The 18,649-nt window shown below is 40.6% G+C and overlaps 1 protein-coding gene across 14 annotated transcripts in view; it reads right to left on the minus strand.

Moving 5' to 3' along the window:
* The window catches only part of SUCLG2 (succinate-CoA ligase GDP-forming subunit beta), a 426,327-nt gene that overhangs the window by 138,456 nt on the left and 269,222 nt on the right, over positions 1-18,649 (minus strand). For 2 of the 14 annotated variants that reach the window (XR_010155639.1, XM_516570.8), the window contains one exon: positions 1,989-3,129. The exons of the other annotated variants lie outside the window; for them this stretch is intronic. Coding sequence is in view for 1 of the 2 variants with exons in the window: in XM_516570.8 (XP_516570.3) it covers positions 3,014-3,129 (116 nt within the window). In the remaining variant the exon portion in view is untranslated. Of the gene's footprint in view, positions 1-1,988; positions 3,130-18,649 lie in introns of those variants that run through there. 14 annotated transcript variants of the gene reach the window in all.

The following is an 18,649-nucleotide window of genomic DNA, read 5'->3' on the forward strand; positions in this document are numbered from 1 at the left end:
TCCATTTCTGTTTCACTTTAATATCTAAATCTTCCTTTCTCAGGTTTGAAAACAATACTCCGTTACTGTCATTTTGGGGGCAATGTTGTATTTTTTTATTTATCTAGAGCTGGGGTTGGCAAACCTTTTATGTATAGGGCCAAAAAGGAAATATTTTAGGGTCATAAGGTTTCTATCACAACTACTCAGCTCTGCTGTGTAGCATGAAAGTAGCCACAGACAACATGCACACAAATGGGTGTGTCTGTGACAATAAAACTTAATTTACTGAAATAGGCCCTTGGGCCTTAGTTTGCCAACTCCAGATCTAGAAAAATATGAAAGAATATATCCTTTTCACTTCCCCACATTGTTTCCTTCCCCACTATGATATATATTTTCTCGCTTATTTTAATTTTGAACATATAGTGTATTCTACAAATGATCACAATCAAACATTCAAATATTTACTTTAGTAATGTGAAAAAATAATATTCCTTCTAATTTTTATCAAGGCTTTGCACTTAAAAAACAATATAATTCTTAATGACATTTTTTTTTTCCTCAGAGAGAAAACTGAGAGGAAGAGACATGAAAATAAAATGTAGAAGAATTGTAATTTAATTCTTGGAGGAGGGGATAAAGCAATTAAATCATTTATGTGATTATTTCATAAAAGGGTTAATAACAAGCAAATAGCCTTTTATTTTCAAATAAGCTCAAAGCCAAAACAATCAAAAACACTGATTACAACTCAAGATGAGATTTTGGGTGGGGACACAGCCAAACTGTATCAGGTAGTTAATATGTTAAATGTAAACTTGTCTTGAGTTTTTTATGGCCTATATTTATTGTAGAGAAGACCACAAAAATTATTGTAAATGAACCGGGGCCAGGTTCAGGAATAGGTTACTGACCTGAAACTGATCACTGGAGTCATATTCAATTTTGGGAGGTGTCTTAGAATTACCGAGAGAAGCTTCTTTCCTTCCTCTCTCCTTCCTCCCTCTTTCTTTCATTTATTTGCTCATTTATTTTCTCTTTCCCTCTGCTCCCTCTCTCTTTCTCTTCTGAGGATGCTAAATTTGAGAACCTCACATGTAATGGCCAGCAGCCATTATCCACCTGTAAAAATGGCCTGCCTGAGAATAAAACCATTAGAGACAAGCTACGCTAAGGATGCAAAAAGAACAAGCTCTGATGGCTTTGAGCTTATTTGAAAATAAAAGGCTATTTCCTTGTTATTAACCCTTTTATGAAATAATCACAAAAATGATTTAATTGCTTTATCCCCTCCTCCAAATTGGGTTGACTGGAAACATCAATATTTACAAGTGACTCAAACATAGTCCTCTTCAGAGATCAAAAATTTAAAAATGTTGTCTAGTTGACATAATATATGTTATTTTTTTTACTGCACCAACTAGTGATTAAGCTATCAAAAACCAAAACACAACTAAGAAGACACTGTTAATATTCTTCATTCATTGCATGGGCATTAAGAAAGGATATAAGACTGATCTATCCAATAGTTTATTTCTCCATGGCAAACATGGCTCTAAACAATAATGACTTTCATACTTTTGTCCACACATAAAATTTATGAGAACAAAGTAAGCTGGTAAAAAAAAACAAACAAAATAGTTTGGTCTACTACATATTTATACACTGAAAGGAAAATTAATGGTGGCAATTGAGCCTCACTTAATGGAATGAGTTATACTGGAGTATCTCCCTTTGCGTTACGCAGACTGACATCACAGTTCAATCTGTCAGACATCTGAGATACATTCCTGGGGTTCTGGTTTGTGTATAACTTTTATGGATTCAATAATCTCCTAACACAGAAATGGGTATCTGATAAAGTTGAGTGGAACTGGAATAATCCTGGAATGACCCAAATTATCAAATTTTAGAGGCATACCTAAGACACTAAGACTAGTGTCTTTGTAAAAAAAAAAAATTGTTTGAGGAATAAAATTGAGTAAAATGAGAAATACACACAGATCTTACAGCTTACAAAACATAATTTTATTTAAATTTGTATAGATAAAAATCTACCAAAGTTTAAACAAAAATTTTATCCAAATCCTTTCCCACAACAAAATTGGACATCATGGAAAAAAAAAAACACATTCAAATAAGGTTCCCATCTTTCTACCACAAACTGGTAGATTCTGGGAGGATGAGGAGTAAGAGAGAAACGAGGAGAGAAGATAGTGATAATAAACACAATTTGGTCTTCAGTGTTGTCTCATCTTGAAATGTCTTAATAACAGAGATTTCCATAAGAATCAGGATGCATTTTTGACACAAAAATGGAAGCTTCCACTCCCAAAATCACAAATAAGGCTTCTGGTTTTCTTTTTAGTGTGAGGTAAACAGTATATTCAATATTAAGGCAAATGGTAAAAACACATGGATGGTATATTAATGCAGACATTCCATTATTAAATATATTTTGGAATACTCACGGATTTTTCAAACATATATTAGAATCAGAAACCTGTAAAATCTGCAGTAGTGTGTAATAGCTATTTGCTTGAATGTCTTAGCAGTGCCTTTTTAGTAGCTAATATGTTCAGTGTAATCTTGTGCCTTTTTAGTAATTAATATATTAAATATAATCTTGTCTGAGTTTTTAAATGGTCGTTTTTCTTTTTCATTATGTAGGATTAGATGCCCACCAAAATTCTTGTAAATGAAGCAGGACTTGATTTCAAATTCTGTCTATACACACAATATTTGGCCACATAGACCACTCCCCAAAGTCTGCAAAACACTGCCTACTGGGCAGGCTTACAGTGACAGAAAAGTATGAGAACACAAGATATTATTTTTATAAAGACTAAAATCAGATTTAGGCTGTCTAGATATCTTATTCCAGAAAACACAGATTTAAGATTTTTCAGTGATTCTTGCCTTCCCCTTCCCCTTTTCTTCCTCAATGAGATAACCATTTCTTTCACAATGATGAACCACCCCTTTTTACGGAAAAATGGCTTTCTTTCTCCGTTGGATCAGGACAAAGACATCACTTCTTGGCCACACTGGCCACAGCCTTCTTGGCTGCATCCTCCAGGTCAATGGCTGAAGTAATGGGGAGTCCGCTGTTGTTGAGTATCTTCTGGGCCTCTTGGACGTTGGTTCCTAGAAGGGGGACAGGGAACAATCACTGAATGAAACTAGAGGTGGCACCTTATGAAGTTTGCACAAGGACACACAAGACTCACCTGTCTACAGCTTTTCACTAGGAAATGAATTAAATATAGGTTCTCATCAAGGTCGCTGACAGAAAAGATTATGTGATGAAATTTATTCAAGCTGTGGTCCAGCTAGAAAAGAAGATGAAAGCAAGGGCTTGCAAGAGGGAAATGAACATGTTTTACTGATGGAAGCTGAGTTGTCTGCTGATAATCACAGCCATGTGGATTTAATGCGGTTTTGGCCCATACCAGAAGTCACCTGTCTTAAAGCCCTCTCGGACGTCATCAGGGGTTTGGGCTGTGACCTGATTTGAGAAAGGAAGTTCCGAGAATCTGCCCAGCTATGTCCACAAATCCACTGCTTTGGAGACTCTGGCAGCATCCAGCATGTCCATTTCTGCCTTCTCCTCACTCTATAAAATGAAATGGGCTGAGCCCTTCAAAACGGACAAAGCAGCCTCTGATGGCAATCTCTTGACTGTTCCTGGTGGATCTGGAGTATCTTCTGGCCAAGCCACTTCATTCAAAGGTGTGCTTGGGGACTATTTAACATGAGAACTGCTTTTCTGCCCTTTTAGAGTGAACAACTCCTCTAGGAGAAATGTAATAGAATTTAAGTGTCTAATGAAATATCTCATCCTACATCATTTCCTGTGCTTTTATCTAGTTGGCAAGACAGAGCCTATTTATAAACAAAGACCTTGAAATATAGGCCTTGGAGAACTTGCCTTACCACAAAGAGTGCAGATAAAAAGAGGCACTGGGTCAGCACGTTTCATATAAACAGGCAAATGCTGGGTTAAATAGAAATGGGTGGATTGAAAAGATGATGCAGCACTGATTCCCCTGGGACCCTGGGTCTACCCAAGCAGCAGTGAAGATGGCTGCTTGGCACTGTGTCTTCACCTTAAGGCTCACCTACTCCTGTTTTTACAGAGGTAGCTGGTGAAAGTCCTCTCTGGAAGGTGAAAGCATAAAATGTGGGAAGTTGCTACCTAAAATCTCCATGCTGGCTCTGCCATGTACTTGTTATGTAGTTTTGGGTAAATCATTTAACTTCTTTGAGCCTTAACTTTTGTTTCCATACAGAGCACTATCATCCTCGTAATCTTCCCAAGAACTAATATCATCAAGTGCTTATGTATGCCAGGCACAGTGCTAAGTAACTTATACACAGCATATGAAATCTTTACAAAAGCTATGAGTAGTCCTATTGTTCCTGTTTTACAGATAAGGCAACTGAGGCACAGAGAAGTTAAATAACTTTTCCATGGTCACAGAGGCGGTAAGTGTCAGAGATGGGACTTGAACTGTTCTCTGTAATTATAAATGCTGCATGTTCTAAAGATATGCTAGTCTGCTTCTCTACTTGTAAAATGAGGACAGTATAGCTGATGGTATAGATTGTGATGAGAAGCAAATGAAATGAGTGTAAAAGCATTTTTGTAAATGGTGCAGTATCTGTGGCAGGCCTGGCTGGCTTTGCACCACAGACTCCTGCTCCTCTCCTGCTCCTCTTCTGCAGTAGAGTGCTATTGCTGGAAAGCAGCTGCCCAGCCAGAAACTACATTTCCCAGGCCCCCCTGCATCTCGAAGGGGACATGTGACTGAGTTCAGGCCAAAGGAATGTCACATGGCCATGACAATCTCCAAAGGGACTCTTCATACTCGGTTTTCCTTGTCTGCTTTCTGGAGTGTTCCTAGCTGGGGCAGCCCTGGAAGTCACCTTTTTGGTTTTGGTTGTGTTTTGTCTTGTTTTTTGTTTTTGAGACAGGCTCTCGCTGTGTCACCCAAGATGGAGTGCAGTGGTGTGATCTCAGCTCACTGCAGCCTCAACCTCTGGTGCCCAAGTGATCCTTCCACCTCAGCCTCCCAAGTAGCTGAGACTAAAGGCACACACCACCACGCCCAGCTATTTTTTGTATTTTTTGTAGAGATGGGGTTTTTCCACATTGCCCAGGCTGGTCCTGAACTCCTAAGCTCTAGGACTCCATCTGCTGTGGCCTCCCAAAATGCTGGGATTACAGGCATGAGCCCTTGCACCCAGCCAAATCACTTCTTGAAGATGGCAATGACTCCTTCAGGCTGGATACTTTAATAACTCTCTGGAGCCAAGCATCTTACCCACTCACCCTCTTAGACCTTATGGGAATGAGAAAGGCCCTTCTATAATGTTAAGACTCTGAAATTTCTGCATTTTTCTGTTGTTACAGGAGCTAGCATTATTTTGACTAACATATGACTTTGTAAATGCTGTGGAAGGCAGCTTCTAAAATGGTTTTCAAAGATCAATCACTCTTGCCTCCTGGTAGTCACATCTTTGTAGAATCCGTCCCCCTTGAGTATGATCTGGACCCACGGCCTTACTTCTAATAGATAAGAACATGGCAAAAGTGATGGAGTGTCACTTCTGAGACTAGGTTACAAAAGCCTGTGGCTTCAGTCTTGCTCCCTTTAACTCTTTTTTCACTCTGATGAAGCAAACTACCCTGCTATGAGCTGCCCTCTGGAGAGACTCACGTGGCAAGGAATTGAGGGCAACCTCTGGCCAATGGCTGATGAGGAACTGAGGCTCTGGGTCTAATAGCCAAGGAGGAAGTGCATCTGGCCAAGAACCATATAAGGGATCTTGGAAGCAAATTCTTTCCTCAAGCCTTGAGATCACTACAGCTCGGCTGACACTGTGATTGCAGCGTTGTGAGAGACCCTGAGTGAGAGGATCCACCTAAGCCACACCCAGATTCCTGACCACAGAAACTGTGAGATAATAACTGTTTTTTTGTTAAGCTGCTAAATTTTGGGGTAATTTGTTAAGTGCTGATAGGTAAGTAACACAGATGTAAAAATGTATTATTTCATTAACACAACCTGCGTGCACTTTGATTCATTTGACTGTGGCAGGTGTTAGATAGCAGGCTAAGGAATTTAGACACTAATCAAAGCAGGGCTTTCATGGAGTAATGACAGAGTGTGAAGCAAAAGCGCTGATAGACACAGGAGCAAACCAGTCTTTGGACCAGAAGGTAAATGACAGTTACATGTGTAAATTTTGTTTTAGACAGAGTCTTGCTCTGTCACCCAGGCTGGAGTGCAGTGGCATGATCTCGGCTCACTGCAACCTTCGCCTCCCTGGTTCAAGCAATTCTCCTGCCTCAGCCTCCTGAGTAGCTGGGATGAGAGGCAGTGGCCACCTCTGCCAACCAATTTTTGTATTTTTAGTAGAGATAGGGTCTCACCATGTTGGCCAGGCTGATCTTAAACTCCTGACCTCAAGCGATCCACCTGCCTCGGCCTCCTAAAGTCTGGGATTAGAGGCATGAGCCGTGGTGCCCCATGTGTAAATTTCTATCTCCTCCTGCAGAGACGTGGACTAGGCCCTTCTTCCTCTTCCTTTCTTCTTTCGAGCACCTTCCAATCTCAATGCAGCTCTAAGACCTCCAGATAGGTGCAGGAGTGGTGCTCCTGATGTCTTCCTCCATTTCAGATCCTGCTCTTTCTGGAGAGTAGTTTTTTTATCACGGTTCCCACTTATTCAGATAACCTCTTATTCAGTTTTACCTGAGTTGCTTTGCATGTCTATGGATGAAATGAGCTCTTGATCTTCTTAATTTTTTGAGATAAATTTAATGAGTTGTGCTTCCTTGTAACGAAGTAATCTAAATAATTTAGTTCCTTAATTAATATCTTCTTTTGCACCCAACTTAGCACCAGTATTCCCAAGGGAAAAGAAATGATTTAGAAATTCATGAGCACACAGATGTGCTGGGCCACTGCTCTTGCTGGGCTCTCCACCCAGAGCTCTGTTGGGCTGACACCCATTCATTCACAAGGCATCTGTTAAATGGTATTTCTTTGGGGATATCTTTCTAATCACCACCTCCTCATGCCCCAACTAAAGCAGGGGCTGGTACAATGAACTTCCAGAGTACCTTGTATTTCTAAAATCTTACCATGGATGAAGTCTTATTGGGATGACTTACTGATGCCTCCCTCGTCCCCTCCAAACATCCACTTTCCTTTGTCAGGCTTGCTTACCGGATACCTCCCAATATCTGTTAGCTAGCAGTACGTGCTGACCGACGGGGTAGCTCCAGATGGAGTCCCACATACAAAGTGTGCTTGACGAGAAGAGGAGTGGGCGGGTACTTTTTGATAGATCTCCTTGCTGTCCTAACAACCCTTTCCTATAGGGTTGAAATAGATACCCCAAACTGCTCAAGGTGCAATCAGGAGGGAATTTTTTTTTTTTGGAGTCCTCTCACGGTTACCCAGGGGTTTTGGGAGTGGCTCCTTTTGCTGGGAAGGGCCCAGGAAGAGCTGGCTGTGCTCACTGCCCTGAGTGAGGACTCCAAGCTGTTACCACTCCTCCCAACCTGTAGCAGCTTCAGGTGCCCCAGACAAGTGAGGCCTTGCTCCAGGCTAACACTGGTGGACAGGGCCAGGGGAAGAAAGGGGACGGAGCAGCTCCCCAGAAAACCACAACCCTTCTCTCCTCCCAGCTGCTCCTTCAGTGCCGCGTGAAAATGCCTAATTGCTTCATAATTCTAGGATCCACGAAAGTGAATTTTAATTATACTTGCAGTTACACTTTAACTACCACCTTAATTATTAAGCATATACTAGGCATGCTCAGAACTAAGCAGTTTTTGAAGGGATTCTCATATTCAAATATGAAGCTCATCTGTTATGAGAAATGGGTCATATGCAGAGCCATCTTGACCAGGTAGAAACTTGTTACAGAAGGGGAAAGGGGGGTAGAAAGAGAGAGAGGGAGATAGAGAGAGAGAGACAAATGAAGAGAATGATCAGAGACAGAGTCATGGGGAATAGCTCAAAAAGGAACAGACATAAGAAAAAAGACAGGTAGAGAGTAAGAGAAAGTAAAGGAAAAAAATGAGTTTGCCAAGTGCCTTCCACACCAGCCCCTACCCTGATGCTGGCACCATCTCTTTGCAGCACTCAACCTGGTTTCTCCTTGAAGGCATAGCTCTACCGCCCACTGACCCTGCCCTGGTCGTTAATTACCACTTGCTTCCTCCTTCCTGTTAAGGGAACAACTGGAAGGGGAGGTGGGGACACGCAGAGAAGAGGGATTAAAAGGAAACCAGCTGGGCATGGTGGCCTGTAGTCCCAGCTACTCAGGAGGCTGAGGTCAGAGGACCGCTTGAGCACAGAAGGTCAAGGCTGCAGTGAGCTGTGATTGCACCACTGCACTCCAGCCTGGGCAACAGAGTGAGACCCATCTCTATTTTCAAAATAAATAAATAAATAAATATAAATAAAATAAAATAAAATAAAAGTAAAACAGCAGAGAGTGGAAACAGGTTATTGAAAAAGAAAAGGAAGAAAAGAATTAGAGGAAGCGTTGGAAATGACTGTGAGTTTCTGCATTCCTTTTTTGCAAAATGATATTATTTGAGTATTTAAGGTTATTTTCTTCTTAATTCACCAAGTGTCTGACATCTATTCCCCAACCCTCTCCCTGCCTTTACTTCTAAATAGAAATTATCATAGCTGCTTTAAACTCTGACATGGAATTAAGTGTTCTAAAGAGTGTTTATGCCTGTGCACAGAATTACAAAGGAAATTGATCTCCTTCCCACATTTAAATGGTGCTACTGACATGTTCTAATATTTATTAAATGCTACATTGCTTTTTAATGAGCCTTCAGGACAACACTTTTAATAACCACCTGTACAGATAACTGATCAACTCATGCTGGTGGAACCTCAGGCACTTCTTAATATCTGCTTGTTGAGAGCCACTCAGCTAAATGGTTATCTACCCACTGCAGGCCTTAAAAATGGAAAATCAAAGGGGAATGAGTTTAAAATGAAATCTTGCTCTACTACTAGGGGATATTATAAATAATAACAATTATTAAAATGTTAAAAATTCATGACCTCCTTGGCATGTCACCAGTGACTTTCTGCCACTGGGTGGAGTAAGAGAGCTGTAAACAAAGATGCAAGGTTAATGTATCAAAATTTCTTCTTCGCTTGTATTACACACAAGAGAAAATAAAGGTAGTGGGCACATGGTACAGGATTTTGTTCGCAAGGTGCAGACGCTTCCTGCCTTTTATCATAAGGCTGTGAAGAAAATCATTTTCCAGTCTGGAAATATGTAGAAACTGTAATTTAAAAGTTATTATTTTAATAGGAATTCAGTTTTTTAAAAAAGAATACAGTAGTTAGCACTTATTGAGTACATATTAGGTGCAACAAATGTTTGTTGGATACATGAGTTAAGGGATTCACAAGTATCATGAAACTTAATCCTCAGAGCAACCCTGCAGTCAACATCATTTTAATCCCCATTTTACAGGAGAGGCAATGAAAACACTGGGAGGCTTAGGAACTGGCCCGACATCCCCAGCAAGTCAGAGGCTGAGCCAGGACTTGAACCCAGGTTCACCTGAGAGCAAAGCAAAGCCACATAACCACACAGCTGGCCTTTAAGTGCTAGAAGGAATTCACTGGAGGAAAATGAGGCCCCAAGATGTCAGACAATTTGCTTGGATCAAACAACCAGTTAACCCTGACAGGTCTGATTCTTGGTCTAGTGCTCTGAGTCAGGGCTGGCAAGTTCTAGTTTTTGGGCAAAATTGAGCCAGCTGCCTCTTTTTCTATCACCTGCAAGTTAAGAATACGGTTTACATTTTTAAATAGCTGGGAGGAAAAAAATCACAGGAACATTTTATGATACATGAAAGTTACATGAAATTCAAATTCCAGCATCCATAAATAACTTTTTCGTGGAACACAGCCAAACTGATCTGCTTCATCAGTGGCTGCTTGCGCTTTGCAATGGGAGGAGTCAGTTGCTGTGGCACAGACAGTATGGCCTCGAAAGCCTAAAGTATTTCAGCCCCTCTGCTGGAAGTAACTGAGTTTTTTCTCCCCACTGGGAGAGGGGAATTCAGTGGAAACAAGCCAAATTCTCTAAAGCAGCCAATTCCTCCTCAAATGTCCACTGCTCCTGTACCTTTGCACCTCCTTCCTTAGTCTCCTTTCAAGTGGCAATTAGATAGAGGAGGTCCATTTTCTTGGTGACCTGTAAATTTAGATAACTTTTCATGTCTCTTTTGCCTTGTTACTTTATGTCAGAAACAGAATAATTCATTGAGAATCAGAGGCAAAACTTCTGCTATGTCAGCAGCTCTTACTTGTTTGAGATGATATGTGCCTAATACCTAGCACCGTGCTTGGCAGCCAACAGCATTGGCCATCCATGTGGCCTCAGTCGAGATACTGACAAGGGTTTAGATGATAATAAGGATAGCTAACATTTACTGAGCCAAGGACTATTGCAAATTATTTAAAAACTCATTTGCTCCTTACAGCAACCTTATAGAGTTGCCCTATTTTTATTCCATTTTGCAGAGGAAGAAGCTGAGATTTTAAACCCAGTTCTGTTCCCAAGTAGCTGAACAACCTGGGGAAGTTACTGCAGCTTTGAGGCTTTAGATTTCTCCTTGAATGTGAATCACATCTAAATGCTTCGTGCCCCTAACATTTTATGAAGATTAAAGATGACATAAGATATTCTGTGTGGCTGTATTGTATCCACACCTAATTTCCTCGATGATTTCTTCTCGCACAGTAAGAAGAAATCAACACTCGGGATGTGAATGTGATAGTTATTCGGACCATCACAGTAGGAGCCCCCAGCTCCAGTGGCAGGAAGCCAATGGCTAAGTTCTTCTCTACACGGTTTCAAAGAATGGTGTGTATGTGCTATGATCATGCAAGCAAGGTTTAGGATCAAGTCTAACATATTCACTGAGAGCTGATGCTACGTGCTTATGCTTTCAATTACGTTAACCCTTGAAAAAAAGCAACATAGATACTAAACCAAAGTTAAAGGAGCCTTAATATTAAACAAGAATGGAATGAACCCTCTGGCAAGCAAGAACACCTTACACTTCTGTGCTCACCTGCCATCATCTGCTAGGGATAAGACAATTCTTTCAAAGAAGGGATGTTTTATACACCCAAACATCTGCATGTGAATTTACCTTTCATGCTTTCCTTGAATCTTCCTCCTAGCTTTCAAGCCATGCATACTCTAATTTACGGATGATTTAATAAATTTTCAAAGGTAATTTTAACAGTGTGAGACTTTTGTCGAAAATGCTGACTTTGGTCCACCATTACTGCCTAAGACAGAATCACACTCATCACTGTGTCACTGAGTGTGATTCTGTCCTTACGTGGGGAAATGACTGAGTGGACCTCATTGCTAATATTTTCCTTGGGAAGAAGTCAGATTCTCAGAGCTTAATATTGCCTGCCAAATTCTTACTTGACTCTCACGAGACATTTCAGAGCTTAGGGGAAGGGGATTTAGATAGAGATAACGTGAGGATTTTCCAGAATTCTAGGTCTTGCTGCTGGCCTCTTCTCTACACTAGGGATCTGCAAGCTATAGCTCACGGGCCAAATCTGTTCCACTATCTGTTTTTGTTAAAAAAAGATTACTGTAGCACAGCCATGTCCATTCCTCTACCTATTGTCTACTGCTGCTTCAACACTACAATGGCAGAGCTGAGTAATCACAACAGGGAATATACAGTCACAAAGCCTAAAATCCTGCCCTTTACAGAAAAAGTTTGTAGACCTTTGCTCTATACAATCCAAATTTCTGGCCTTGTGGCTAAAGGGTCAGGTGAAGACAAGAATCATCTTCATCTGGTGTTTCCCAGCTTGCAGTCCCTACTTCTGACTTGATATAGTGGTAAGCAGCTATATATCTAGGAGAAAAAAACCCACCTATGGTCTCTTTGAATTGACAATGGCAAATATTGGCTCGAATTTCCACTCCCTCCACCCCTTCCCACATGTGTGATTGGAAAGATCATAGAACTCTTTTTCCACTGAGCTGGGATATAGCCTCAGAATCTTTCTTGGCACAGCACTGCTCAGGCAGCCACTGCCAATAAAGAGAAGGTGGCATGAGATGAAAGCTGTCTTCCCTCATCTAAAACATTTCTCATGAAGTCTTTCCCCATAGGTAGTTCTGCCTCAGGACAGCCTCAAGGTGGCGCTCTCTGGAAGAGTCTCAGCGGGAAACAGCGTCTATAAGACACTACAGACTGAATCACCTGTAAGTCTCGTCCTGATAGCAATGTGCTCGCTCGCTCTCTTTTTGATGGCTCATCAAATATGACTTTCAAGTGGAAATTGAGTCAGGAAGAAATGAACTGACTAGTCACTCAGAAGATACCCGAGAGCACGCAGTGGTGTTCTGACATTATAAGGCAGCACTCAGGATATGCCAGTCCTGGTACCTGCCCAGTTTTAAAACCTCTCCTTATAAAAATGGCCACACCCACAGCTGCTGCTCAGGGAAGCAACTTCAGGCTCTTGTTCCTGAAGGGATGACCACCGCCTAGAGTGGGGCAGCTACCCGACCAAAGGCAGCCCACTCCTGGGGCAGATAAGACCTGTGATGTGCACTGGGGGATGTTTCCTTCCATGCAGAGGGACAGTCATTAGTGTAACCCCTCCTGTTCTCTTTGCCTATCACTGGCTCCATCCGGGAGTGGTGACGGTGTAGGGAGCTGACTGAATATTCGAATGGAGAAAGTTGGCATGGGTAGTCCTGCCCCTTCCTCTGGCCTTCCTTTTAGGGATATGCCACTCAGAGTGGGTCCAGGTCATCCTCTGCTCCTTGGGTTCCACCCTGGGATGGAAGGTACACTGAAGTCTAGTGGAGCCTGTGACTGGGTTTACAAAGCTGCCTAATTCTGGGGCTTAGAGTAAGGAAGCTCACTGTTGGTCACACAATAAGGTGCATCCTCCAACTACTTCTTTTTTCTTTGGTGATGAAGGTAATACTTTTGTTTCCTCAGTCTATTTTATTTCTTACTGGGATCAGAACCCAGGTGGAAAAGGATCTGTTGGGCCTCTTCAAAGACCCTAACCCCACGGCTTGGCTGGATGGGCTGTGAACAATGGGAGCAGTGGCTATTAGGTAAGCTAATTAGGTTGGCTACCTACGAGATCTGGACTTTTAAGGAACACCGTGGGATCAGGATGGCCTTCCTGAGAGGCTAGAAGGTCTCAGAGGGACCAAGAAAAAACACAAAGGAGTGAGAAAGTCAGTTCTGTGGACCATACTCTGAGAATCACCATAGTAAAAGCAGTAACAGACACTTTATTTATTTATTTGAGACGGAGTCTCGCTCTGTCACCCAGACTGGAGTGCAGTGGCGCGATCTCGGCTCACTGCAAGCTCCGCCTCCCAGGTTCACGCCATTCTCCTGCCTCAGCCTCCCAAGTAGCTGGGACTACAGGCGCCCGCCACCACGCCCAGCTAATTTTTTTTTTTTTTTTTTTTTTTTGTATTTTTAGTAGAGACGGGGTTTCACCGTGTTAGCCAGGATGGTCTCGATCTCCGACCTCATGATCCACCTGAATAACAGACACTTTAATATGATAACTATCCAAAAGTCTTGTACACTTCATCAACAAACTCAGATTACTATACTCAAGCAGCCCCACTGAGTCAACATCTACTGTATTAGTCTGTTCTCACGCCGCTAATAAAGACATACCCAACACTGGGTAATTTATAAAGGAAAGGGGTTTAATTGACTCAAAGTTCCACATGGCTGAGGAGGCCTCACAATCGTGGTGGAAGAGCAAGGCACGTCTCACATGGTGGCAGGCAAGAAAGGGCATGTGTAGGGGAATTCCCCTTTGTAAAACTACCAGATCTTGTGAGGCTTATTCACTATCAGGAGAACAGCATGGGAAAAACCCACCACCATGATTCAATTATCTTCCACAGGGTGCTGCCCACAACACGTGGGGATTATTACAATTCAAGATGAGATTTGGGTGGGGACACAGAGGCAAGCCATATCATTTACAGTATCATTCTTGGAACAGCTCAGTTTTCCCAAGCTCTGTGTTGCAGCCATAATTCCCTGGAGACCTTCTCAAGAAAAAGTCCAAGGATATTTTGACTCTGCTGGTGTACCCCCATCCTTTGACATTAAGACTCCCAAACAGCTGTAGCCTGTGTTGTTCTCTGTGCTTGCCTCTCTCTTTGTATCTCTTTCTTCTTTCACTCTCTGCCACTCTCCTTTCTCTTTCCTTCCCTGAGACTGTCTGCCTCACATGCTTAGATCTGCACAATATGGACTTAATAGAAATAATAATCACAAAGGAAAAATGAAAATGGCAGACACGCCAGTCAGCAAAACCTAATATGAACATTAAAACATACTGATGAATTAAATCTTCTTAGAAGTGTAAATGCAGTATAATTGATCCCAATAAAAGTAATAAAACGAAAATAACTGACAAAGCTACAATGAAAAAAATTGATCAAGGAGTCAATGAGTGCATCAGTATTGGTGTATTTCTGATTAAAATGTTGATGTCAGACTGTTTTCAGGGTCAAAGTGATCAGAGACCCTCAGATTTTAAGAGTCAACTCTTCTCCTGTTCTTAAAGGGGGACAGGTCTCTATCAGCAAATTATATTATTGTTTGTCACTGGAAATAACTAGAAATGAATGCACACTATGATTGACCCATTCTTTCTGGGGATCCTTTCTGTGCCTGAGTTGTCACAGAGGCCCACAATTTATTAGTTATTCATACATTTCGAGAAAAGCTAGTTACCCTGCCTTAAATTTTTCCCAAAAGATTTAAAGGAGTGCATCTTTTATTTTCATACTCTGCTTAGTATTCCAGAAGAACTAAGTGATTTTTATAATACGCAGATGATATTCATGCTGAAATATGCAAAATCCCACATTCAAGATTATTTTCCTTAATATTCTCTGCTGATTGCATCAGAGGTCTATCTGAGATACTAAGAAGATTTGACATTTCTAAATTTGTTAGATGATCAGATTTGAATCTTTTAACTAAATGTACTTCCAAGGTTTATGCCTGTGGTTTTTTAATTAGTTAATTAGTATATTAGTAAATACCATGTGCATGCAGGTCAATGAGCTTTAGGCATTAAGGAGGATCAAGAGAGATGTAAAAAAAAATGTCAGTTACTAGATGGCTGGGAAAATAAAATGGAAAAAATTAACAATATAAGACAATATCTATAAAATGGTAACAAGTGTTACCTGCTAATAGGACCTGCTTCTATCTTAGTAAAAGTAGCCATCAGGGGATCCCAGACAGCCACCAGACGGTTTGCTGAATCTTCAGAAATATTGATAACTTCACAATGTCCACTGTATCATGAAGGAATTGAACGTGATAGCTCAGGATGAGATCAAAGAGGGCACTGTCTTCCAAATTTATGCAAAGAAAAATATACATAGTGACCCTTCTTAGCCACTACCCTCTTTCCACTATTATAGCTCCTCTCTTATCGTAAGAATCTGGGATCTTTATCAAGAGAGAAAAAGCAAGAGAGCTTTGGACATTTCTGGAGTCCTAGCTGGTGTCCTTTTCTTCCTCTTGTGGGAATTGGCATCTTGTGTGATAAATGTCCTCGGATAGATACAGGGTCTCACACTCAACATGAAACTACCAGGGATACTCACTAATATTCATATGTGTGATTTCTGTGAATGGAGCAGACCCATAGCAAGACAAGACCTATCCCAACATTGTATTGACCATGCCTAATAAAGGGAAGATGAAGCATTCTGTTATAACTGTATTCTTGGCACTGATCATAGGTGAAACAATGCAGAAATTTGAAGAAGGTATTATCCATAAAGGGAACTAAATGCAAATCAAGCCAATGCTTTTTAAACTAAGGAAATGCAGACTCCTAATAATGTGTCCCTTTAAGGGACAAAAGTCAGTGCCTAGTGTAGCTCTGCTCACTTTCATTGGCATAACCCACTTTTATGCTTATTCAACATGGACTATTATAGTTATAGTAGATTTAGAGATGTGAGTTAGCAAAGAAGTAGTATAAAAGGAGAATTTCCAAGTTGAGTCTGGAGGATAGGTAAGAATTGAATCATTGCAAAGGAAGAAGGAAGGAGTGGATAGAGGATCAGAAGTCAGTCATCAAGTAAGTCATCATCCATACCTGAGAGTTGGTATTGGGGTCGTAACAGTGGTAAAAACTGAAGCCCAGGACCTGGGTAGATCAGAAGGATGTCCTGGAGAGAGTAATGGCTTTGCAGCAATATGTTATGGCTAAAAGAACAGAGTGGGAAAACTGAGTAGGTACCGAGTCAATGACATTAGGCAGAACCAAAAACCCAAGCAGAATTGCCACAGATATAAAGTGGTATGGAGGCAAGAGCAGAGAGAAAAGGAGATGAGAGAACCAGGGGAATCTAAGGAATTTAAATCTGTGAACCAGAAGAATGATGGCATAGTTGATGGACTTGGGAAAGTCAGAAAGGGAACTCAATAGAGAGCGTGGGAGAGGATCAGAGATGAAGCTGCAACACTGGATAGAGTGCCTGTGGAGAAAGGTGTGTGAATACAGGGGACCATCCAAGGAGAGATGTGACAGACAAATGGAGAAGTTATGGTCATTTTAAAGGCCCTTCATAAACCACATGCAGAACTGTGGTTTTCAAAGATAGCTCAGTGAAAATGAAAAACCAACCAAAACCAAAAATATCTTGTCACAAATAGTGGTTCTCAGTACTTCCAGTGGAGAAAAAGTTGCCAACTACAGGGACCTTTGGGAAATGTCTTTTATCTTCCATCTAAATTTTTCATTTGCTTTCCTCTATGTCAAAACATAAATTCTTATTCTCTCACAATTTTCTCTACATTTAGTTGTAGTTTATCCAACCTTAGAGTATGATTTGGTTCCTTCTGTTTTTTTTCCTAAACAGAGCAAGTCTTCATTTGTCTACAAGGACAAAGAAAGATAAAGTGGTACAAAGAGATGGAAACATTTTGGACACTTTTAGTGGTAGTTTCTATTTGACCTGACATTACAGTATACTCTGTTTTGATGGATGAATTTCTCAAGGTTCTTTATTCATATCAATATTAAAATTGGCTCAGACTCCCAGAACACACACCATTGTCTAGCTAGGGAGAGTGAGGTGAAAAGGGGTCTCCATCATCCCAGTAGCTATTACAAAGCCAAGTGACACTAAAAATGAGATGTGATGGAAAAATGTTACCAGAGACTGGATTACAATGGTACATAATTTTTATTGCTAATATTTATTAAGTACTTTCTAAGTTTCAGGCACGCTGCCACATGTTTATCACAGTCTGAAGAACTGTGAGATTTTCAGTGATCCAGATAACAGACATTTCAAAACCCAGTGGCACATTTTGTAACTACTACCTATTTCCAGTGAATAAAGTAAGTGGCCTTCTTGTTTGTTTGGTGACCATTCAGAAGATCCAGGATCCTTGCCATCAGTCTCTCTAATATGCAGCCCACATTTTAAAGATTCTGTTGCCCACCCACAATGTATTAAAAATATCCTGATGAGAAAAGTTTTAATCAATCAAATCAGGCTTGATGTAGTGGGATTTTGTGGACAAATCTTTGTTCTCAGCTGTATAATAATTACAAGCTGTTTCACCAGAGGATAAGGAAAGGATTATTCTCCTCTTTGAAAATGGTAACTTTATAATTACATGTATTTACTTGCCTTATCAGAACAGAACTCACCAACTGAGACAGAGGATTATTTTTATTCAAAAGACTCTTGCGTGAAATGAACAGCTACATATTTGGGGGAAATTCAGCCTTTGTAACCAATTGTTTCTGGTGTGAATAAAGAACAAATTATCTGAAATGAGGGGTTTTTTTTTTTTTTCCTTTTTGAAACGTATACAAACCTTGGCACAAAAATTGCCTAGACGGTTAACTTGGCCCAACCCATGAAACTGTTGAGAAATGTACATTTATTGACAGCTCTATACAGTCAGTGTACAAAGCGTTTTGGCCAAACGCAGTATACAAAATGTTTTGAGTGGTTTTATAGTTCTTTATCAGAATCCACCAACATCTTATAATAATTTTTTAAGAATTCCTTTTATTACTGTCCTACTTAAATCTGCAGCAAACTTCTATGTCTCAGATATGTCTGAAGAGGAATATGCTTGTTTCTCAGGTGTTCATTATGACTCCAAGTTGACCTCTTAATATATTAATAATAAACCTCGAGATAATTTGTAGACTGGATACCGTTTCTCTTAGCCAAATCTTCTCAATTTTATTTTCCACCCAATACCAAAAGGTTTGTTTCAGCAACGTAAACATTTCGTTTTTCTTTTGCCAAATGTCTTTAAAAACAATTATCCCACCCCCTTCATTCTTACCAATCTCTCTAACATTCCCTAAACTTTCTCTAAAGTTGTTGTGAACATAAACATATTCTGTGTCTTTCGCTTTCTTGACTAGGCACTGTACCTCCTCTGGGTGGACACTTTCTTATCCTTGATTCTGAAATACTGATAAACTGGAGCCACAAATAGAAGAGTACAAATCGTGTCCTTCTTAGCATGGACTCGGTATGCTAAGAAGGACACAATTTGCAC

The sequence above is a fragment of the Pan troglodytes genome, chromosome 2 (genome assembly GCF_028858775.2).
Source record: "Pan troglodytes isolate AG18354 chromosome 2, NHGRI_mPanTro3-v2.0_pri, whole genome shotgun sequence".
Classification (NCBI taxonomy): domain Eukaryota; kingdom Metazoa; phylum Chordata; class Mammalia; order Primates; family Hominidae; genus Pan; species Pan troglodytes.